This window comes from Cottoperca gobio, chromosome 19, assembly GCF_900634415.1.
Source record: "Cottoperca gobio chromosome 19, fCotGob3.1, whole genome shotgun sequence".
Classification (NCBI taxonomy): Eukaryota; Metazoa; Chordata; class Actinopteri; order Perciformes; family Bovichtidae; genus Cottoperca; species Cottoperca gobio.
The window spans coordinates 15,204,347-15,227,978 of NC_041373.1; the positions used below are offsets into that span (position 1 = coordinate 15,204,347).

The window sequence follows — 23,632 nt, forward strand, 5'->3', positions numbered from 1 at the left end:
TATTGGGTATAATCATATCTGTATATGTATACTTAACATATACACTTTCATGTAGACCTCTGGCTGTTTGAATAGAGGAGAAAGAGGGAAGGAGAGTGAGAGCGTGGGAGAGAGGGAGGAGGAGAGGTGTAGAAAAGGGAGGCATGCGGAGGGAGACGGGTGAAAGGAAGGGGGAGCAGACAGCTAGAGAGGATGGAGAGGTAAATGGAGGATGCAGCCAAGAGATTTTGACAGTGAAAGCAGAAAAGGAGAGAGAAGAAGAAGACACCTATTCTAAAATAAAAAAAACACACGGTGATAATGAGACAGCGAATAGACAGAGGAATGCCTGTATGGTGTCTGGATGTGTTGGATAGAGCCGCGCGCACACAAGGAGCCCTCCCGCCATACCTTCTTTCCCTTCCTTATATACTTCCCTTCAGTCCTTCCCTCGTTCCCTCGCTGCCTGCCATCATCTTTTTTATATTCTGAGTGTATTTCCTTCACATAAATGCAGGGGGTCCTTCATTCTGGCCTCTGCTTGTTTTTCATTATTGATCAAATTAGAGTTCAAGTGAGAGCTACCCTTGTACATATAGACACAAGTAAACACAGACAGACAAGCAGGGGACGTTATGATTGCAGAGCTGGTTGTGTGTGTGTGTGTGTGTGTGTGTGTGTGTGTGTGTGTGTGGAAGAGAAGAGAGAGATGTAGAGCGGGACAGAGTGATACACACATAAAGCTCAACCATTACCACCTCTCTTTGATCGAAGGCTTGTGTGTGTCCTCACCAAGAGTCGAATGGTTGCCTGAATGAATTCATGCATGAGAGAGAGAGGGAGGGAGAGAGGGAGGAGAGAGGAGAGAGAGAGAGGAGAGGGAGAGGGAGAGAGAAACAGAGCGACATGGAGAGTGAAAGAGGGGGGTGGGCTTAGATACAAGCATCGTAGCAGCTCATATTCTCCCACCAGCTCTGCTTTCTCCAGCACACAAGAAGACCGACACTGAGCCACCACCTGCCTCCCTCTCTCCCTCTTTAATTTTCTCTCTTCCACTCTCTCCTCCTTCTTGTTTGCTCTCCAGTGAGGGGGCTCTGCTTCTGCTGTCTCGATTGGTAGGCAGTTACAAACGTTACTATTTTGAGAGTGTGAGTGTATGCGCTTTGCGCGCCGTAGCTAACGATCAGAAGAGGAGAGAGGCAGAGAGGCAGAGAGAGGCAGAGAGGGGTTTGGCTTGTTTTTCTCCACATTAAGTGCCGTGCACAACAGGATGAGGGAGCGCAGGGAGACTCGGACCTGTGGCTGACGCCACGCCGCGCCAACAAATCCAGGTAGAAGGCTGACAAGTCAGAAGGTGTGAAGAGGAGCGTCGCAGAACAGAACCAGCAACATTTCTGTCATATTTACGGATCAAAAGGACAGAAGGCAAAGGGAGTGAGGGAGGTGGAGGTGGAGGTGAGCAGAGAGAGAAAAGATGGCGAGTTTTGGGAAACTCACAGACTACTTTAATCGTCGTAAGTCTCAAGAGGAGATGCGTGTGGGCAGGAGCTCGCAGCGCAGTGGCAGTTACTGCTGCACCGTGGCAGAGGCCAGGTAACCTGTGTGTATGTCTGTGCGTGTGTGTCTGTGCACAGGTATGCCAGCCTACACTTTGTCTCTGCGGTCGTAAACAAACTCCGTCACGTCCCTTTGTGTTTCTCTTTGTGCAACAAAATGTGCTCGTTTACATGCTGTGTCTTGAGAAGATTATCGCTCTTCATCGTGCATCACACACTGTATCTCAGTGTCTTACTTATTTAATGATGTACTTATTAGATATATGTGTGTGACTAAAACATAAATAACATACATATACATTTCTATATATATATTGGAGGAAGTTTATTGTTTTAAAAAAGTCAATCTATCGATGTTTTCATGTGTGTCTTCACCCATACAGATGTTTGTATACATGTGTGTGCATGTAAACGTGTGTGTGTGTGTGTGTGTGTGTGTGTGTGTGTGTGTGTGTGAGAGCAACCATTATGTTACATAAGTGTGGAGGTGCAGTGGATGTGGCTACTATGGATTCTTCCCACTGACGCACCATTGAATACTGAGGCTCTTCTATAGATAGAAACTGACAGGATCAAGTCGATATGCTGCCTGTGTAGGAGATCGAGAGACGGAACGAGGAAGAAGGAGCTTTTCTTGGCGAAGTCTCACATGTATCGTACACATCGTCCTCCATGTTGACAGTCACACCTCTCCACTGTTGATTACCGAGCGGCTCCGACACTGAACGTAGGGGTTTTCTGTAAGCGCAGGGGTTGAAAATGTCGAGCATAAAGGTATTTGAATGAAGCAAGTCTACCGTCAACTTTACCAGCACTCTGAGTAGCTACATTTGAAATTACTTTTGAAGTGTGTGTGTGTGTGTGTGTGAGACACAACGTGTTTAATCTTCTCCTGTCCCACATGTCTAAATCACACTCTCACCTCCGAGTAGGACTTTGAAAGGACACGATGTCTAGTGATCCTTTCTCAGATGGAGTTTTACATTTTCCTTCCATTGCAACAGTGTTTATATCCAGTGTTTGTGTTTGACACTGTTCACGCCCTGGGAACTTAATTTGCGCCAAATTGTTACAAGTTCTTGCTTCGTATCACAGCGCCGCAATTAGTGTCCTAAATTCAGAAGGAGACTGTCATTTGTTTCGCTTGCTGTTAAAGTGGGAAAAAACTTTGCAGTCCTGTGTTTCTCTTTTTTTTTAAAAGGAAGCTTTAACAAGATTAACGTTTAATTGCTTGCTGGTGTTAAAATGACATAACCAGGGTGAAAGTAGAAAATGCTAATGTCTAAAAAAAATAAACTGCCACAACTCTAGACTTTGAAATGATGTCTAAATCTCATATCATTCACTCACAGCCTAAGTGTTAACGTGGGCGGACGTGTGATGCTCTCAGAATCCCTGCCATCACAAATCCAGCATCTCTCTCATCCTCACGGCGTCTTTGTCTCCGTCTCTCCCACTCACTGTCTCTTTCTCACAAGCCAGCCCCCGTCCCACGCCCGTCCATCTCTTCCCATCTTTTCCGCTATGTCTTCAGTCTTTTTTTTTTAAATGTTATTTATCATCTCATCGCCCCTTTTTTTTTCCTCTCACGCCTGTTCCCTCTGTACTCATGTCATCCACCCAGAAGCAGCCAGAGGGGTTCGGGGGTGTCAGAGTTGCAACAAGTCTGTTTGGAGATGTAGGACCGGCGGTGGAAGAAGTACTCAGATCTTTTACTGAAGTAAAAGTCCTGCATTCAAAGTAAAAATACAAAAGCATTGACATCAAAATATACTCGTTATGCGTAATGGCCCATTTCAGAATCGTATCGTACAGTACTTGAGTAAATGTACTTCATCACTTGCCACCAGCGCCAACATCCGATCAGTATTGTGGAGAAAGTCCCGACGCCGCCTGCCACCCACTACTGAGACTAATTAATGACCTCGTCTCTAAATTTAGATTTGCCAAGAGCTCACTTTGTGCAGCACTTCTGCCCCTGTCGGCCTTAAAGCGCTCACATCTCCACTCCTGCTGATTTTGCGGAGATATTTATAACTTTTTAATCAGAACTTTATCTCAACCTCAACCTCGATTCCACCTTGAAGAATGTCGAAACACTACAAGATAGCTCAACTTGGGATTGACATTATTCATTTCATACTTTTGATAAGGCGTCAACAACCCAGCTGTGCTTCTTTTCCCACTCATTCACATCCCGTGAGGTATTTCAGTGTGTAGGATTTCCGAACAGATTGTGCACACGCGCACGTTTACTTCTAAAAGAGAAATAGTGTAGTTTCAGCACCTTTTGTTCGGCACTCACTGTACCCTCTGTGAGAGATACAGCCGTAATGAACGGTGACAGGTCAGCGAGTCCACGATGAAAGAGGAGTGATGATGAGTGAGTGTGCAATGAACAAGTTAATGTCAATCATTCTGTAATGTAGCGGGATGAGTCTGCCAGTCCACAATGGCTGGCCTTTGCTGCCGCCTGTCACTTAAGCTGTTTAAGCTGTCAGTCGGCTAACATCGACTGAATCGCTCAACAGTAAAGAGGTTAACCCTTTTTATTTGGTCATAGGGTCAGGACTGAGATGTATACATGCTGCTGTCATGGGGGTCGGTTTTAGAAGGTGCTGCCTACAAAAGTGTTGGGGGGGGGGGGGAAAAGATTAGAAAGACAAACGAAGCGATGCAACACCTCAGCCCCTAATCAAACTTTTTCAAACACAGGGAGAAGACATTAATACCGAATAAGGTTAATATGGCTCATTACTATTTAACTGGCTCTAGAATAACATTACATTAATACATGGAACATCCATTAGCGCTGTACCAGTGGGAGGATGGTTAAGATTAGATTTAGAAAAAGATGTATAGTGATTAGTCTGAATTGTTTCGGTCTTAACATGGTTTAATCAGAGAACTGAAATTGTCTGATAGTTCCATGAAACCTCGCCGGGTGTGTGTGAGTGAAGAGGAGCGTGTGTCTGTGTGTTACAAGTGGATTCAGCACCTTGGATAGTTCTCACTACAGCTGCTGCATTCACCACACTCCAGCATGGGGGGGTTGGGAAAATACTTTCAACAATTACATTTTTTTTACAGCACTTAGCTGAGAAAAGTCAAGGAGCTGCATGTGATACTTTTAGCGCTCACATCTGCCACTGATACAAATGGCTGTTTGCTGGCGTGTGGGATTGTTCAAATCAACATCCTGTTCACACGTCATCATCACACCATCTTTCTATAATTACCTTGCTATCGCTCGTATTCCTTATGTACCCCATTGTGTCATTCTTGTTTTGGAAAAAACAAACAAAAGTATTTATTTTCTGTCACATTTTACCGCTGTTGCTGCACACAAAGACTCCAACAAAGGAAGTGAGCGGTCTCTCTTGACTGCAGAGATAATACATTTGGCAACAGAAAATAACATGCGGAACACTTGATTCTTACAACTCAGGGAAGACATTGTTTTTGTGAAAATGCAAATTGCTGCTCTGAAGCAAAAAAAGTCTCTCCTTTCCTCTCCTCTCCTTTCCTCTCCTCTCTCCTCTCCTCTCCTCTCCTCTCCTCTCCTCTCCTCTCCTCTCCTCTCCTCTCCTCTCCTCTCCTCTCTCCTCTCTCCTCTCCTCTCCTTTCCTCTCCTCTCTCCTCTCCTCTCTCCTCTCTCCTCTCCCCTCCTCTCATCTCCTCTCTCCTCCTCTCCTCTCCTATCTCCTCCTCTCCCCTCCTCTCCTCTCTCTCCTCTCCTCTCTCCTCTCCCCTCCTCTCATCTCTCCTCTCCTCCCTCCTCTCCTCTCTCCTCTCTCCTCTCCTCTCATCTCTCCTCTCTCCTCTCCTCTCTCCTCTCCCCTCCTCTCATCTCTCCTCTCTCCTCTCCTCTCCTCTCTCCTCTCCCCTCCTCTCATCTCTCCTCTCCTCTCCACTATCCTCCTCTCCTCTCCTATCTCCTCCTCTCCTCTCCTATCTCCTCCTCTCCCCTCTTCTCTCTCCTCTCCTCTCTCCTCTCTCCTCTCCTCTCTCTCTCTCTCTCCTCTCCCCTCCTCTCATCTCTCCTCTCCTCTCCACTATCCTCCTCTTCTCTCCTATCTCCTCCTCTCCTCTCCCCTCTTCTCTCTCTTCTCTTCTCCTCTTCTCTCTCCTCTCCCCTCTCCTCTCTCCTCTCTCCTCTCCTCTCCCCTCCTCTCATCTCTCCTCTCCTCTCCACTATCCTCCTCTCCTCTCCTATCTCCTCCTCTCCTCTCCTATCTCCTCCTCTCCCCTCTTCTCTCTCCTCTCCTCTCTCTCCTCTCCTCTCTCCTCTCCCCTCCTCTCATCTCTCCTCTCCTCTCCACTATCCTCCTCTCCTATCTCCTCCTCTCCTCTCCTATCTCCTCCTCTCCCCTCTTCTCTCTCCTCTCCTCTCCTCTCTCCCCTCCTCTCCTCTCTCCTCTCCCCTCCTCTCATCTCTCCTCTCCTCTCCACTATCCTCCTCTTCTCTCCTATCTCCTCCTCTCCTCCCTCTTCTCTCTCCTCTCCTCTCCTCTCTCCCTCCTCTCCTCTCTCCTCTCCCCTCCTCTCATCTCTCCTCTCCTCTCCACTATCCTCCTCTTCTCTCCTATCTCCTCCTCTCCTCTCCCCTCTTCTCTCTCTTCTCTTCTCCTCTTCTCTCTCCTCTCCCCTCTCCTCTCTTCTCTCTCCTCTCCCCTCTCCTCTCTTCTCTCTCCTCTCCCCTCTCCTCTCTCCTCTCTCTCCTCTCCTCTCTCCTCTCCTCTCCTCTCTTCTCTCTCCTCTCTTCTCTCTCCTCTCTTCTCTCTCCTCTCCTCTCCTCTTTCCTCTCCTCTCCTCCTTCCTCTCATCTCCTCTCTCCTCTCCTCTCTCCTCTCCTCTCCCCTCTCTCTCCTCTCCCCTGTTCTCTCTTCCTTCCTCTCCTCTCCTCTCCTCTCCTCTCCTCTCCTCTCCTCTCCCCCTCTATTTGTAGACAGAGTCGCTTAGCAACAGGTTAGTAGGATGAGTGCGGTCCAAGTTGTCGGAGTGGCCTGGGCCGGCTGTTCAGCCCAGTGTGTTTTCATCATGATGTGCTGGTGGGACGCCAACAATTGTGTTTGTGCGGTCTTACATATGTGCATGTGTTTACCGGTGGACCGAGTTTGTGTGTGTGTGTGTGTGTGTGTGTGTGTGTGTGTGTGTGTGTGTGTGTGTGTGTGTGCGCGAGTGCGCTTCCGGCAAATGATTTGTCATGCAAGTCAGTATGGATTTCTGAGGAGTGAGAGACCTTTCTGTTTCTATTACCATCAAAGTGTGTATGCGCTATGCCTGCATGTATACAGCCACTATCATTCTGCAATACAAAGGCATTATTCATCATCACACCATCCTTCATCGTTTCCTCTGCTTTGAATCTCATCCAGGGATTCTCTGATCCCAGGTCAAATATTCACAACTGCAACACCCACCTTCTCTATGGAGAGTAGTTTACTAGCTTACAGCGCGGATGTGTCAGTACTTTATTTCTGGAGCCTGCGGATGTGCTGACTGAGAGCTGCTGTCAGTTTACCTGATAGCTCCCAACTGATAAATAGCCCCAAGCCTGAAAATACATCCTGAGAGGATGTATTTTCCCAGGGAGTGAAAGGAGAACTGGAGTATTTCACACAAACGCAGGCACGTTTAGAGCTTTACTCAAGAGCACTTGTTAAATGATGTTAAAAAGTAGCTTGTAGAAACCTGCTGGCACTTCAATGTGTTACCGGCTGGCGTTCAATGTGTTACGCTCGCAACACTGAATGATGCCGAATCATTTCATTAGTTTGTTAATTAATTTCTGATTGATAATCTGATGTCAAGCACTTATTAAATTTGATTAGGTTTGAACAATTAATTAATTTCAAATTATAGTCTATTGCAATTATTTCAATAATACCGTTTAAATTAAATAATTCAATGTTGTCGCGCAGCAGAAAGTCCTGGCCTGTACATCATATAAAATCTTTGATTGGTACAGATCCCCGCACAAATCACTCACTTTAATATGTCTTTCAATGAAAATTAGAATAATGATATACAAATGATAATTCCCTCTAATATTGCAAATCAAATTAGAATTGCAGTATTTTCTAAATCGTTTATCCCTAGATTAGATATGATCCCATGAATCATATCTAAAGGCTAATGATGATGACATTTGATTATTCTCGTTGTCGGGTGACACGTGAGTTTGTATCGCCACAGTTGCCAGGATTATGGCTTTGATCACATGTGAGACATTTATGTGTTTTGTGTTGCATTTAAGATACAATTAAAGTCGACTTTAGGGAACGTGTCCCGTTTACGCTCTTTATGCTAAGCTAAGCTAATTGCCTCCTCGATCCATCTTCATATTTAACGGTCAGATATGAAACAGATATCAATCGAAAGCGAATTCCCCAAGATATTAAACTATTCCTTAAAAACTAAAGGAAAGCTTGACGGGGTTTTTGGAAAATAAAGGCGGGAGATCAAACTGTAAAGACACATCCTCCCCGCACACTGCTGTGTCAGTATATTAGCTTGACTGACTGTTTGTATACAGTGTCCTAATCTGCCGCTGATGCTTGTGTCAAAATCCAAATGACACAAATAAATCTCATATCTTAATATCAGCATTTACTTTCTAATCTCACTCCGTCTCACTGAAGACGTCAGGACAGCCTGGGAGAACTTACCTCGCACGCCCTTGACTCATTTTCCGCAGCCAAACTTGTCACGCAAGTGTCTGGAGGTCAGACATCTTCCACTTCTGCCAGTCGGACCCTGATGTCTGAATCGTTTTATTGAATTTGATCACATCGAGCTGTTGAAAGGGGATTCGCTGCAGCGTCGTTCTTCTCAGGTCTTATCTCTGTTCTATTGTTACGCGAGACACAGAGATCTTTGAGAAATCCTTTTATGTAATATTAATCACGTCTGTTGTGGTGAAATGTAACATTTTGTTATGTGTCAGCCACAATGTAAAACTGCAGTGAAACGAGCCGTGTTGCTTAGAAAACATCTGTGTCTTCTCCTCAAACACATTCCCATGCAAAACCTCCTCAGGTCTCATCATTGATATATGTGGATACTTTAACTGTGTTGTCACCAATTTGCTTTTTTTAGCCAATCTTGTGATTGTGGCTATTGATTTGCGTCCCGCCGGACAGCGCTGTGTCGTCTCAACCGCTATAAACCAAAGCAATTTCTATTGGTTGTGTTCCAAATTGCCTCCAGCTTGATTATACTGAGGTGGAAGCAATTTCACTATTGATCAGTGCACCTGCTCTCTTGTTGCTCATTAACAGAGTAAACTGTGTGTGTGTGTGTGTGTGTGTCTGTGTGTGTGGCATTGTATCGCACAGTGATGGCTTAAAGGATAAACAGTCTTAACGCAGTGTGCTGTATGAACATTGTCTTGCTGTAATCATTCCTCCTGTTCACACTGACCATTAGCGGATCCCTGAATGTGCTTCCCAGTGATGGGGGTAGTTTTAATAGATTTTGTTTTGCTGTTATTGTGATAATTGCTGGAAAAATAATTGCTCCATGTAATTGACTATCAATGGCGTCCAACCAGGTCACTGGAAAGGAAGCTGCAGAGACCCATACTGGCTAAGTCCCGTACCCTCCCCAGCATCCCCCAGTCTCCCACAGTCTCCAGGGTCCATCACTCGGATCTCATTGGTGGGAGTCCTCCCCGCAGGAAGAACCCGTCCGCTGCCAGCCACCCAAAGGCCTGCACGCTGCCACCTGCAGGTAAAGATAACAGTATTTCTTTGTGTTTACCAAAAACAACACCTGTTTGTAGAATCCACTGCATGTTTGTGATTCTTTCATCTCCTCGCTCTGTTTATTTATTCCTTTGTTCTCATTATGTCTCTAACAAACCTGTAGTCTGAGTCAATTCTCCTAAATATCTCGCACTTCACACAATATTGGTTTAAAAACATTCCCTTTCATCCGGATATTTCTGCCTCACTTGTGCGGAGGGAAACGGGACCATTTAGCTGAAGCAGCAGAATCTGATCAATAATCACTTTACGTCTTCATCGCATTAGTCCTGTAGGCTGTCAGATAATTATAAGCGACCTATTAATTCTTAATGTGTGTGCTTTTTGAACTTTCTATCCGATAAGTGTGTCACGCTGAGCGCTGAGGCTCAAACCGAAGCCTCAGATATGTCAAACATATTTCCTTTTCCTCGCAAACTTCCACAAAACGCTTTGCTTCTTTGATATTTACATCACCTGACGGAGAACACACAGCAGCTATAGCTGAAGCTCTGCAGCAGCGTGTGCGAGAAAGATAAATCATCCCTTTTCTCTCGCTTGTAAATCAAACACAATTCCTTGTCACCGAGGATCTTGAAGCTGTAACCTGACAGAGATAGCTTTCATCTTATGGATGGGTGAAGGATGAATATATTTACAGGTGGTGAAGGAAACCTTACAATAGGCGTTGATTCAAACGCATCAAAAAGGAGATTTGCTTCAAAAAACTCTGAATGAACCCAAAAAAAACACTCATCCAAACATTTCTTAAGGATATGAAACCTATGCTAGAGCTCGCGTTTAAACTGTTTCAAATGTGACCTACATACAGTAGGTTTTAATACATTCATCATTTCTCAGTGGATAATGAAACATCAGTTGATTCTAGCAGCTCTCACACTTTTCCAAAAGTGGGTCATTTGTAAAGTAATCTTCACTGCCACCCTTTAACACCATCTGTGACACGGACAGAATCCACGACTGTCAGCGCGCCGACAGCCGTCACATCAGATGTCCTTACGCAACTTCTCCTCATTCCCATGCACTGACAGACAAACACACAGTCAACAGCGGTCTGTCACTGCTGATTGACGTCACACGACTCGACTCCCCGCCGCCGCCGCCACCACCAGATGGATGCTGCGTTATTATCATCCTTATTTCTGATGTTTAATACGAGTGAAGCTTGCGCGGGAGGCGCACACGCCCTCAGCCCTCCACATCCCCAAAAACTGCACTCTGTCCTCCTGTGTAGCAAAATAAATGTGTAACTTTACAAAGACGGAAAAGAAACTGCAAACATCAGAGAACAGGAACTTGTTAAAATACGGCAAAGTCTTCCACTTGAAGTAAACCAAAGTCCCACCGGATTCACAGAGAGACAGGCAGCAACACCAACTTCGAAAATAAACTCAACAAAGTTTTCACAGTGTAATAAACCACCACACAGTCTCTCAGAACCCTCTTGCTTTCGGGTTAGTAGTGAGAAGACAAGGATGCAGATGAAGTCACTGTTGATGGTGATGGGTTGAAGAGAGGGGAGAAGCAGCAGGGCGGCGTGGCAGGCTGAGGAAGCGGTGGTGGTAGTGGTTGTCAGCAGAGTAGCAGATGAGCAAACAGGAATCCTAGAGCACAGGGAACAAAGAAGCATTAACTCGGGTAACAAGCACATGGAGGAGAACGCTTCTCAGAAGATGCTTGGCCTGAACGTAGCTACCGCTGCGAGTGGAGAAGAGCCGGGGTTGATATGCTGGAGAGTTGATGATCTGCAGGCAGGTGTGATGGAAGAGCGGGGTCCAGGTGAACAGCAGCACACACACACACACACACACACACCAGGCACACACAGAGAGGCAAACCGGGGACATGGAAGACAAAGGAAGATTAATTATAAATTATCAGATGACACAACCAAAAGTCAATCTTCCAAACAGTGGGAGTGTAATATCTTTTATTGGAAACTTCTTTTATGCATTATGTTTTTGTGTTGTCCGTCCGTCATGTGAAATCTCAGGAACGCCTTGAGAGAATTTCCACTTGGACTCAAGGATGAACTACTCCACTACTATTTGGTCAAAGGTCAAAGGTCACTGTGACCTCACAAAGCCCGTTTTTGGCCATAACTCGAGAATTGTTCTGCTAATTATGACAATTTCAGACAAATGTCTAATAGGATAGAAGTGTTTACATGTTGGACAGACGTGGATGTTAACTGCTAAGTTTACACCAAAGATCTGAGGGAAAATGTTCCTTTTGTGCAGATTCTGTTACTATGAATCACTTCATTGAGCGGACACAAATTAAAGAAGGAAACATGAAAGAAGAATAAAAACTGTCTCTCTCTGTCTCTCCCCTCCTGTTGCCAACTCTCTCCATCCTTCACACTCTCCCTTGTTTGAACTATGAGTGTCCTGAATGACCCCACTTTGTCGGAGGAGCATTGAGCCAATCCCAGCCCTCCCTGCTCTAAACCAATAAATCCTTACTATGACTACTTCTAATGATCCTGGACTTAACGACATTCCCTCTGATTGGTTTATTTAGTGCTTCCATTTTATGTCTTGTTTCCCCTTGCCCTACTGCGGCTTTGTTGCAAATATCAAATTGAGAGAAACAGTCTCACGTCGCCCCTTGTTGCCTAGCAACCGCTGTCATCGACCATGATACTGTCTCTCTCTGTCTAACCCCCCCCCTCTCTCTCTCTCTCGCTCTCTCTTAATCTCTGCAGTAGTGCAAAGAAAACTTTTTTCTTTTTAAATTCAAGTTGTTTAATAACCCAGCTACACTTAGCGGATTTAAGCAACGTCCCCTATTAGTGACAACATGCCTCAGAGCTCGCGTCGGGAGCCGCTCCCTAGGCGGTGTTACTTGGCTCAGCTTTTGAAGCCAGATGCATTTTGTCTGAGGCTCAGACAGTGGAACTGATACTGTAATATTTCACGCTCACAAAGACGGTCACCGCTGTGGAAATCTTTTAATAAGGCTGTCATGATGTCGGCAATTTTGCTTGATGTGAGTGCGTCTTACACAAGTCTCGGTACACAAGTCGGACAACACATTTGATAGGAACTCCAAAAGGTTTTACAAAATATGTTGTATTGGTTCTCAACCTTGGGGTTGGGACCCTCAAGGGGGTCGCCAGATAATTCCTGGGGGTCGCCAGATGGTTGTGGGAAAAACAATTAAGTAACATTAAAAATAAAAGAACGAATACATTACATTGCCTATACCATTAATATAATGTGTGCTTAGCTGTGAGGCTTAAAGTAAATTAATTATGACTAATCTATGATCCACCCGTAAAAACAAATAGACAAAAATAAATAAACTCGCAGCCTGATGTCAGTCTCAAATTGATTGACAGATATTTTATTGCAAGCATACTTCAATATGTGTGGTATAAGAACACGCCTTTAACAGACTTGTAGCTTACCCAGCATGCATCAGGTAAGTAAGTGAAAGACCAAAGTGTTTTGTGATTGCTTTAATATGATCAGATTGTGAGTATTGCTGCAGAGTTTCATTCGGAAAACACACATCCATCGCAGTTGTAAAGCTCCGCCATAATGTCAGAGTTGGAGAAAAGACACAATCATTTCTGTCGCGCGTATGGAATGATAAAGGGAACCTTAAAGGGAAGCGTATTCCTCTTTCCTTTTTCTTTCTTCTTCTCTTCCCCTGACCGGTCCCTAATCTCATCGTCTGTCCCCTTTTTGTTCCTCCCATCTTCTCTCCTCCAGGGGAGCTGTGGCGTTTGGAGGATGACATGGAGGGCGAAGATGAGCCCGAGCTCGGCGGGTGCACACAAGCCCGCCCGCGCTCCCAGTCGCCTTTCTCTCACTTCCGCGCGCGAGCTGCCTACCTGCGCAAGAGCGTCTCGGCAGACGACAACCTGGACATGGGCTCGGACTACAGCTCTCCCGCTGCAGTCGAGGAGAAGCCGACCCGTGGCGGCAAGGGCAAGCTGAAGAGGAAGTTTGTAAGTCTCATCCCTCGTTTTCCTGGTTGTTTTACCTTCCTACTTGTTTTTCACGACTGACAAAAAGAAGATTCGTCTTTTGCTTTCACACATCCCAGAGCCGAGAGAGAGAGAGTTCCTTCTGACACCTGCTCACACATACACCCACGCATGAACACAGACGCACAATGTCGCCCTTGTTCTTTTGTCAGAAGTGGATCAGAGGTTGCCGCAGTACATATGGTCATTTAGTAGAACACGTGCCGTCATGGAGACATTCACAGCAGCTCTCAAATGAAGACAGCATGTCTCTCCGTCTCTCTGTAGCTCATATCCGCCCAGTTTTTTTTTTCTTCCTCACAATCTCTCTTACCCCCCCCCCCTGTAATCTTTAAAATGTTTTAATATCCCTGAATGAAAGGGGTATAATTAAACATGACTGTTATCACTCCAATTATAAAGTTTGGCAAACTTTTCCCCCAAAGTGTTTGGCCCTGACCTAGTTCTTCATATTTCATCTAATAAGAATAATTGTTTTACATTTTAATCTGAAATTTGAATATGTTTGTGAGAACTTTAATACGTTTAGCGCGGCGCGGCAGCCGGCTCGCTGAATATGCATTAAAGATTGATCTATATTGTCCCTCGGTCACCGGATCAGGTAACTGGAGACCTCATTACCAGCCTGAACTTTGTAATTGATGCTCCAGTGTCACAGGTGCAACAGGACACCAGCACAGGTAGGAGGGGGGTGGGGGGGGGGGGTGTAGTCTGGTGGGAGAAGTTCTTCCCAATCGTATCGTGCTGGATGTGGACGCACAGATGGAATGTTTTCTGAGATGTAATCATCACGTGACACATGTCCGGAGCTCAGTTGGAGCAGGAGCACTTTGTATGTCGGACCAGGAGATCCGTCCCTGAACTGGAAAGAAAGGGGGGAAAAAATGGTGCGATGGGGACGGCGCTGGACCTGATGACCTGTCGCCGGTGTTTTGGGGTGAGACGTCGCGAAACTCTTGTCACGTAATACCGTAGCAAACTAGAAAAAGCGTTATTACCGTGCTGTGGTATCAAAATAAAGCCAACGGTTTACACAAAATGATACATGTCGTGGATGCTTTTATTCAACGTCACTTTATGGCAAGCTTCACGCGCTGCAGACGAATATTAACAGATCATCAGAAGTTATATAAGATTTCATCCTCTTTCAACCCATCCAGTCATTTTTAAACATGCTCTCCTGTCTCTTTCTCTTTGTTCCTTTCTTTGTACACAAGCAGCTGTGTTGGCATGTGTTGTTGTGGATGCAGGGAGAATATATTACATTATATTATAGAGACTTAACTATCGGATATATGTCCAGGTTTATCTCCAGACAGTATCGTGTCCTGCTGTGACATTCAGAACAGCTGCAGTTTGTCTCCCGATAGCGTCACTCGCTTCTCGTCGAGTCACACCTCGTTCCTCACGCCGCTCGCAGTATCGGTCTGACATCTGGGCGCTCATCTGAAGTCACCTTCATCGTGAAATTATGATAAATTACACCTGAAGGAGATATCCATTCGTCAAAAGACCGTAGCCGGGGACACCGCTTGTCGTCACAAATCTCAGGGAGCCGTATTTCTGTACGATCAAGATGCATTTACATCAATCACGATTTAATCTCTTGGCATAACGCAGTTTAATTGTGTTGGCTTTTGTTTTGTACGAGTTTGTAAATGTCAATAAGTGCGAAAATGTGTTTACCTCTATAAATATGTACGTGCGTGAGTTTTATTTATGAGTCCGTGTGTGCAAACGCAGCCGGGGCTGAGCGAGCACATGATCAAAGTGCAGAGCGTATCGTCCTGTTGATTGAATGGCTGCAAGTACACATGCTGATTTGCGGCACTTCAGTCCGACACACACACTCTCTTGTTTGCGAGATGACTCACAAAGTTTCTCTATTAACTGAAACGAGGGGAGTCAATGTTCCTTCCATTCTCTTTCACAAACAAGGCAATGCAAATAGTTGTTTGTCCCAAGTACCTGGAAACCCACAGGAAACGCACAATACGAATTTCAAACAGATTATTTACATAGTTACGCACTCACACACACACGCAGGCCTCTTTATACAGTACCGGCAGGACACTCAGCGGTCCCCAGTGCGTCCGAAGAGGCGAATGATTTTCAGCATGTTGCTTTGGTCAAAGGGGATCAAGATATTCTAAATTGGTTTAAGAGATAAGTCGCTGTTCCTGTTGTTACGTCTCTGTTTGGAATATGCTGTCCGGAGAATTGGCACAGTTTGTGCTCGCACATAATCAGTCATAAGCACGCACATCACACACATGAAGGATAACCAAAGGACATCCTGCGTGAACACACGTATCAGATATTGAGATGGCGTTAATGGAGAGAATTAGAAGCGATACCGATCGTGTCTGTCAGTTCTCAGACCCTCATCTGTTTGTAAACCAATAGGACGCAGCGTCTCCCCTGTAAACTGGGTCCATACCATCTCTAATGCTTTTGTAATTTAGTCTTTATATTGTGTAATGCAGCCCGTCAGTCAGTGATATAAATCACTGCTGCTTTGGAGCTGATCCATCTGTGTTTACTGGGCACTAATGTCAACCGGGGCTGTAGTCCGTGTGACGTTACTGTAGTTTATTGGACTAAATCCAAAGTGGCAGAAACTAGAAAACGACCGGCACATTCGTCTCGTCTTCCCGGTGGCGACGCAGCCGGGAGAGCAGCCCGTCGGGGGAGGAGAGAGGTCTGCTGCCTCCTCCGTCACACGGAGCTCCAGTCAGCAGCCGAAGAGACTCGAGCTCAGCCAGAACAAGCCCCAGCGCCGGCGGTCACAGCGGGCTGCTGGACCTGTGTCATGGCAGCAACAGGGAGTCTGCAGTTCCCCCGTGCTGTGGCTGAACTGAAGCTAACTGCTAACTGAAGCTACGCCGTTTCCCGAGGCTGCCGACAGATATACAGGGAAACAGCCTCCTGGCAGCTGTGAGGACGAGGACGAGGTGGTGCGGGAGGTTTTCTTGTCTCTGCCACTTTGAATGAAATCCAATAAACAGACTATAAAACAGACACGGAGCATGGCTGCTATATTTACAGGCGAGTCAGCTCTACATCTTCTCCCTCTGTACTGAGGGCAGACTGACGCTGCAGCGTTTACCTGAGGTATGGGCTGCGGCGACCTATTCAAAGATTTCCACGAGCAGCACTAAGGCTTCCGCAAAGAAATAGCTTTCCACCGAGCCCGATCATCTGCTCACTAAGTACCTTCAGAGATTCTGAAATCCAAGACAACAGACGCTATGGCGTCCATGTGAAGAAAGATCTTCCTCAGTTGTCTTGCGAATTAGAAAGCGAAAGAGAAGCATCTTTGCAGTTTGAAAAGGGCTCTGTCCTCGACAGCAGCTAAGTTGTTTGTTTCCCATCTGTTTCAACACGTGTTGTGCTTCAGACTAAGCCTTTTTTTGGATGCAATGTGTTGTTTTTGCAATGAATCATGGAGCTTTCCATTTGTTGTCACTGGTTAGATCACCATCTGATACATGCAAACCTCAACGTAATACCTCAAAAGATAGAATTGGACAAACATAGCTGCATGAAACATTGAGTTATTATTGTCTGTTTCAGGCTGAAGTTAGGAAGCTAATCTGAGTGACTGAGAGGGATGTGTTAGATCTGGTTCGGTCCACCGACTACCTACAAAGTGTGTCAACTGCTGCCACACATATATATTGGGTTTCCTCCATTAGGATGCTGAGCAGATGGCTTATAGGCAGCATTAGTGAGCCTGTCAGAGGATGTGCAGCAGAGCTTTACATGGGAGTGCCACCCAAGTCTTTTTGTCTGTCCTAAATTGATAATGTCAACTTAAACTAAAGAGCAGTGGACACATTTATTTTTTATTATGACGGTAATATTTTCATGCACGAGGGATTTAACTGCGGCCACTTAACATTGTTGCGACAAACATGGAGACTCGACTCTGATGAACATTCTTACAGAGATGTTTGGAGTGGAGGTGTAGTGGAGGTGTAGTGGAGGTGCAGTGGAGGTGTAGTGGAGGTGCAGTGGAGGTGCAGTGGAGGTGCAGTGGAGGGCCTCAGGGTCCACAGCCACTTAATTCTCTGATTACAGTCATTAAAAGGTCGAGTTGGTTGTTGGTAGCGACACACCAGTCAGCTAAGGGCCCAGGGTGGGTGGGATTGTGGGGGGTGGACGACTCCTGTTGAGCATTACCATGAAAATGTCATTGTTTTTGTACACCAACAAGTTCACACTTTGGACACGTCCACTGAAAAGGCCACGGGTGACAGATGTTGCATGGAGCGCTGTCAGCAGTTCTGAGCGCTCCTCCATTCCCTCGAGCTGCCCAACTTCCAGTGGCCTCAATCAGAACAGGATGCCTCGAGGCCTTCGCAGCATTAGCACTGTAATTACTGGGGCAATTAGCCTGATGATGTGGAGTCAGGGGAGGGCACGGCGATGGGAACCCCTCCAAGCGGTTTTCCTTCCTTTGATATCATCCTTACTGTCTTTATCTATGTCTCTTCCAATTTCCATTCTCATGTTTCTGAGTCTGACCCATTCAGTATATCCCTCTGTCCTATTCTCCATACAGATAATTAGAAGTGGAACAACAGCTGTGTTTGCATTAGTCCTGTGGTCACTTGGCTAATCCCTCTTAATTAGTGCTTGAAGAAAAGTATGCATGTATCTCTGCTGATTTGCCACAACTTGCACATTTGATCACCACAATCAGCTTCAACAGATCTTACTTTCATTTTATTGTTATCTGTGCAACACACAAATAAGCTAAACTAAAAGCCCAATAAGGACTGCGAAGAGGATTGACAACAACGTCAGTGCAGCCACACAGCCATACGTGTCAGGGGTAGATGCCTGAGGTCTGGTTATTACAGATAACACATTTTATTTCCCTCATGGACAAACCAACAAACCTCAATTTAAAGACTTTTAAAGTCTTTAACCCACACACATCCTTTTGTTCTCTTCCTGGCTTATTCTTCATCTGCTCAGTTTTGAACAACATGTATTAATAACAATGCTAAAGGTGTAAGATGTAAGACTCAAGAGGTGTACATGCCCACACAGTCCCCAGGAGAAAATAACAGCGAGTACCTGTAGGGGTGTCCCAAGGGCCCATAGGTGCTTTAATAATAATGTTACACATTCATATCACTTAACTGTAGGAGTGCAGCCTACGATCTGTCACCTGGGTCTTGATAATATGTTCTGCCTACATATCTGTCACTCATTCTATTTTTGTTATTCAACCTTAACTTTATGCTTTGCTGCGGCAAAACCTCTGCCAGCTCGGTTCATCCTGAAACTGTCCACATGGTGGCAGCATAACGCCACGCAATGGACTTGCAACGCCTCACCTCGCTCATCCCAGTGCTGTGTTTGTGTGTGTGTGTCTGTGTGTGTGTGTGTGTGTGTGTGTGTGTGTGGCTGAACTGTTACCTGGGTGGTGCTTGAGGTTTTCTCTCCGGTGACTCATTTATCCTGAGATGACTAACACACAGACACCACAGTGGACAGTCATAACTACCGTCGGAGCCAATGTTTGGCCGATGGACGGACGACCAACATTCATTATCTTCGGACACTTTTATCGCCATGCACAGCGGCAGACTTGACTACTTTGTGAAAAATAAAATAGTTTTTTGTTTGCTAAGCATTCCTATGCTGAACACCAGTGTGACACTCCGGGCTGTGAACCGGTGGCTCAGCAGATTGGGACTCATACAGTAATGAAATCACAGCTTTGAGTCTGGTGCAAAAGCGTCTGTGCCTCTCTCACCCTCCATCTTTTCTCCTACAGATGGAGGGATAATGCTGGGAATTTGATTATTGGGAATACACAGACAAAGACAACCACGCTTAAATGGGATTTTGTGTAGTGCTTCTTGATTTAGGACACCAAAGGTAGCCGTTGTAGTTCACAATCAAAGCTACGTTCAGAAGTTGGTTGTGGTTGTTGTACTCGCATTCCCATACACACAAACATAAAACATCTCCATATTCAGCCACCTTCTCCCTCTCTGTGCAGTGTACTAGTTTCCATCTATACCTCTTAGACCTCTCTTTGACACACGTGCACGCACACACGCTCACCCACAACGGACCGAGAATGGGATGGGAATGTTTTCGGCAGCCACTTTGGTTGCTGCTGGTAACCAGTGAAATGGTGTTCATTAACTATGTAGATTCAGAATTGTTCCTCTCCTGATGTGTCCCTCTTTCTAGCTCTCTCCATCACTCTCTCTCTCGCTCTCTCTTTCCTCTCTCTCTCTCGCTCTCTCTTTCCTCTCTCTCTCTCTCTCTCTCTCTCTCTCTCTCTCTCTCTCTCCTCTCTCTCTCTCTCTCTCTCTCTCTCTCTCTCTCTCTCTCTCTCTCTCTCTCTCTCTCTCTCTCTTTCCTCTCCCTTCCTCTTTATTTATTCACTCTTTGCGTCTTTTCTTCCTGGAGTCGGGGCTGGGGTTTTTAGTGACATGGGAGCTCTAGCAGAGGGTTACTGTGGAGTCGGTAGTGCACTAATGATGATGTATAATCTTGTCTCGTCTCTCCTCTCCTCTCCTCTCCTATTCTCTCCTTTCCTCTCCTCCTCTTCTTCCTCCTCTCCTCTCCTCTCCTCCTCCTCTCTCCTCTCCTTCCTCCTCTCCTCTCCTCCTCTCTCCTCCTCTCCTCTCTTCTCCTACCCTCTCTCCTCTCCTCCTCTCTCTTCTCTTCTCTCCTCTCTTCTCTCCTCTCTTCTCTCCTCTCCTTCTCTCCTCTCCTCTCCTCTCCTCTTTCCTTTCCTTTCCTTTCCTCTCCTCTCCTTCTCTCATCTCTCCTCTTATCTCCCCTCCTCCTCTGCTCCCCGGTCCTCTCCTCCTCTCTCCTCTCCTCTCCTCTCTCCTCTCTTCTCTCCTTCTCTCTTCTCTTCTCTTCTCTCTCCTCTTCTCTCCCCTCCTCCTCTCCTCCCCTGTCCTCTCCTCTCATCTCCTCCTCCTCCTCCTCTCATCCTCTCATCCCCTCTCCTCCTCTTCCCTCTCCTTATGTCTCCTCTCCTCTCCTCCTCTCTCCTCCTCTCCTCTCTCCTCTCTTCTCTCCTTCTCTCTCTCTTCTCTCCCCTCCTCCTCTCCTCCCCTGTCCTCTCCTCTCCTTTCCTCCCCTCTCCCCTCCTCCCCTCTCCCCTCCTCCCCTCTCCCTCCTCTCCTCTCCTCTCCTCTCCTCTCCTCTCCTCTCCACGTTGACTGTTTCAGCTAAGACATTAGACTTCCTAACCACAGGACATTTTTGGGGCAGTGGAGTTACACACTGTACTCACAAGCTTTGAATTCTTGTATTGTGTTTACCCTGGCTTCTCCCTCCTGCAGCGTGTGCAGCCTTGACCACTCTTCCTCTGCAGAGAAATGCACTGAAATATAAATGAACATATCCAGGATGTGCCTTGTCTTTCCGTGGTCCTCTAGTAGCACTTTCCGTGACCACGGCGGTGGTGTGACTACTTGGCCCAGTGTGACAGAGACATTGGGTGACAGACTCGATGACACCTTTAACGCTGAGCAACACCAGCTGACTCTCCAGTTGTCGTCAGATGATGATGACCTGGATGGAGGGAGTCTCTCACCTCACCACTTCACAGTTTACGATCATCCTCTCCTTAAATGCTTCAGTGTGAGGTGGCAGAGGCTGACGGAGCAGCCTCTCAGTGGGAGCTTCTCGTGGTGCTCAAAGCCCTCGTAGGATTCCTGCTTTAAACCATAGAGGAGATTTTTCCACTCAAATGTCCCTTTATCAAAATTCAGGGAAGACAAAACCGTATTTATATATAGATATGCTCCTTCCAAACCGTTAATGCTCACACTGTGTGATTTATTCAAACCCAATACCCCACATGTTTATTGCTGCTATGTACTTATCACAAATTCAGCTTAAAGCTCTGATCAGGAGTTATTTTCAACAAGACTCGTGCCATGTTCCTCGATACCTTTTCCATCCAGGGTTGATCGGAGGAACCGCACCGTTTGTGTCTTTTGTGTGCTCGATAGCAAACTACATGGAGCACGCAGCCCCTCAGCAGCTGTTCGTCTGTTATGGTGACGGGGCTCTTGGCAAGCCCTTTTCCAAACAGAGGCTCACACACCGGCTATGTGGAGGCATTTCACATGCCTATGAGCGCGAGGCAGACTTAGACCCCCGGAGCCATTGGAGCACACTCCTCCCTTCTTTGGTGGGTTCTGTTCAGTAAAACATCAGCAGACGTTACCTGTTTCATGTTGTCTGCTCAATTCTCTCACTGTGGACCTGCTTATTGAGCTGATGAAGTACTCCCTGATGGTCAGGTGTGGTATTGTGAGGCCACCCCAGGTACAAGCTCTGTAATGTCGCTCTAACTCCCCAATACATAACATCTAACCTATGTTATGTATCATTCTCCTGGCCGCAGTATAAAGCCATGATGCTCTGCAGCACACGGAGACGAGAGAGAATGGTCAATCCTAAAGGGTTCATTAGAGACAGGGTTGTAATATGTAACCATCATTCTTCAAAACTCCTGTGTGTCAGATTTGTCTGTTTCTCTGTGTCTCTCGCTTCCTCCTTTCCCCAATATGTTTATTTGCTTGATTAATCACCGTTTTTGAAGTAAGCTAGAGCCTAACAAACACTATCGATCTCCCCTGCCTCATTCCTCCCACACTCCCTTCACCTCTCTGCTCCTGCCCTTCCATCCTCTCATCCCCTCCCACGCTACCATCTCCCACCTCTATCTCCCGTGGCCACTTCTTTCTCTCCTCCCCTCCGCTGACCGGCCTTTAATTGGCCTGATGCAGTTGCACCTACAGGATCCAACCAGCTGTCAAACAGATCCCTGCCTGTTGAGGTTAACCTTAAGTGGGCCTGAGTCGGGGCCAGATCCCGGGTTTTGAGTGGTTCTCAGGGTCTAGGGCCTCGGGCACAAAAGGAGGGCCAAAAGCATTTTCTTTGAGAGCACCAAATCTCCTGTCTCCTCTTCTCCCTCTCCCCGGGCCTCCCTTCCTCCATCCCTCCATCCCTCCTCTCTACCCCCTCCAGACTCTCTGTCTGCGCTGACACCGCCTTTAATAAGGGGGAGTGGGGTGCACTGTTTATTTGTGTGGTGCGAGGTTAAAAACTTCCCCCTTAATTGACATTCCGGTAACACTTTCCAATAATGGGGCGAGCAATTTCCTTGAAATTGATGTGTGTCCACCGCAAGGAAAAACACCGCTTCTAGCTTTCACTGACCCATGGATGATCTACACTTTGTGTATGAGTGTGTGTGTGTGTGTGTGTGTGTGTGTGTGTGTGTGTGTGTGTGTGTGTGTCTGTCAGCGTGAGAAGTGAATGAACATGAATGGTCCTTCGTTGGCAATAGCATCGTGTTTGTGTGCGTGTGTACAAAGGCAGGCATGCAACACACTCATACTGCTTCCTGTTTGTCAGTGTGTTCATTAATATGAATGTGTGCATGTTTCGGCCGTGTGTGAGTTCACACTGAACGCGTGCATCTTGCTCTGCGCATGTGCACATGTCTGTAATTAACTTGTTTTCAGAGCTTTTGTTAGCCTAGTTATTGCTTGTATGCCCTATATTTCTGTACCCAGTGAGGTGGACATAAATAAATAATTCAAATATTTTCATTTTCATTCACCCCGCACGCCAATGAGTGACAGTTGCACCACGTCAAAATGCTAAAACAAATCCACAGTAGAAAGCCTATTTTGCCCTCTGCTCAGTCAATGTCTGCCTGTGAGAAAGTATGCAAACACAAACATCTCCCTCTGCTGCAGACTGCATCCTTGGCCTAAACGGTGACCGCTGGATAGGACTTGTGGTGTAATGACGGTTGGTGTTAAACATGTGTGTGTGTGTGTGTGTGAGGGGGAGAGAGAGAGAGAGAGAGTAAGAGACAGAGCGTGTGTCAATAAGTAGATGAGTAAGTGTGATAAATGTGTATGTAAGTATGAATGTGTGTGTGTCAGCGTGTGAGCGTGTGTCCGTGTCTGTGTGTGGCTGCAGGCAGACGCTGGCTGGTTCCTGGCCTTGTCATTCTGTCTCCCACACGCTCTCTGATGTGGTTTGAGGCTGTGGCTTTCACTATGGAGGGGGATAGCCACCGCACACACTCACACTGTTCTCACATGTCTGTGGAAACACACATTGCGCGCTGGTATGCAGTCACATTCTCAGAAATACAGACGCACATACTGAACTAACGCACACACACACACACGGCTCAACCCCTGAAGGATGTAACAACACAACAGCGGCTTGCCAAAGTGTCTGAATGGACGCCGAAGCGCACTCGTAGACTAACACACACACAGCGCTAGACGCCATCCGTGGTGCTGGTG

General features: G+C 46.3%; 1 protein-coding gene across 1 annotated transcript in view; it reads left to right on the forward strand.

Moving 5' to 3' along the window:
- The first annotated feature begins 1,451 nt into the window (after window positions 1–1,451).
- Window positions 1,452–23,632, forward strand: part of ankfn1b (ankyrin repeat and fibronectin type III domain containing 1b) — a 105,467-nt gene continuing 83,286 nt past the window's right edge. Inside the window, 3 exon segments of the mRNA XM_029456790.1 lie at window positions 1,452–1,572; window positions 9,091–9,269; window positions 13,024–13,262. Of these exon segments, the coding sequence (XP_029312650.1) occupies window positions 1,454–1,572; window positions 9,091–9,269; window positions 13,024–13,262 (537 nt within the window). The 5' untranslated portion in view covers window positions 1,452–1,453.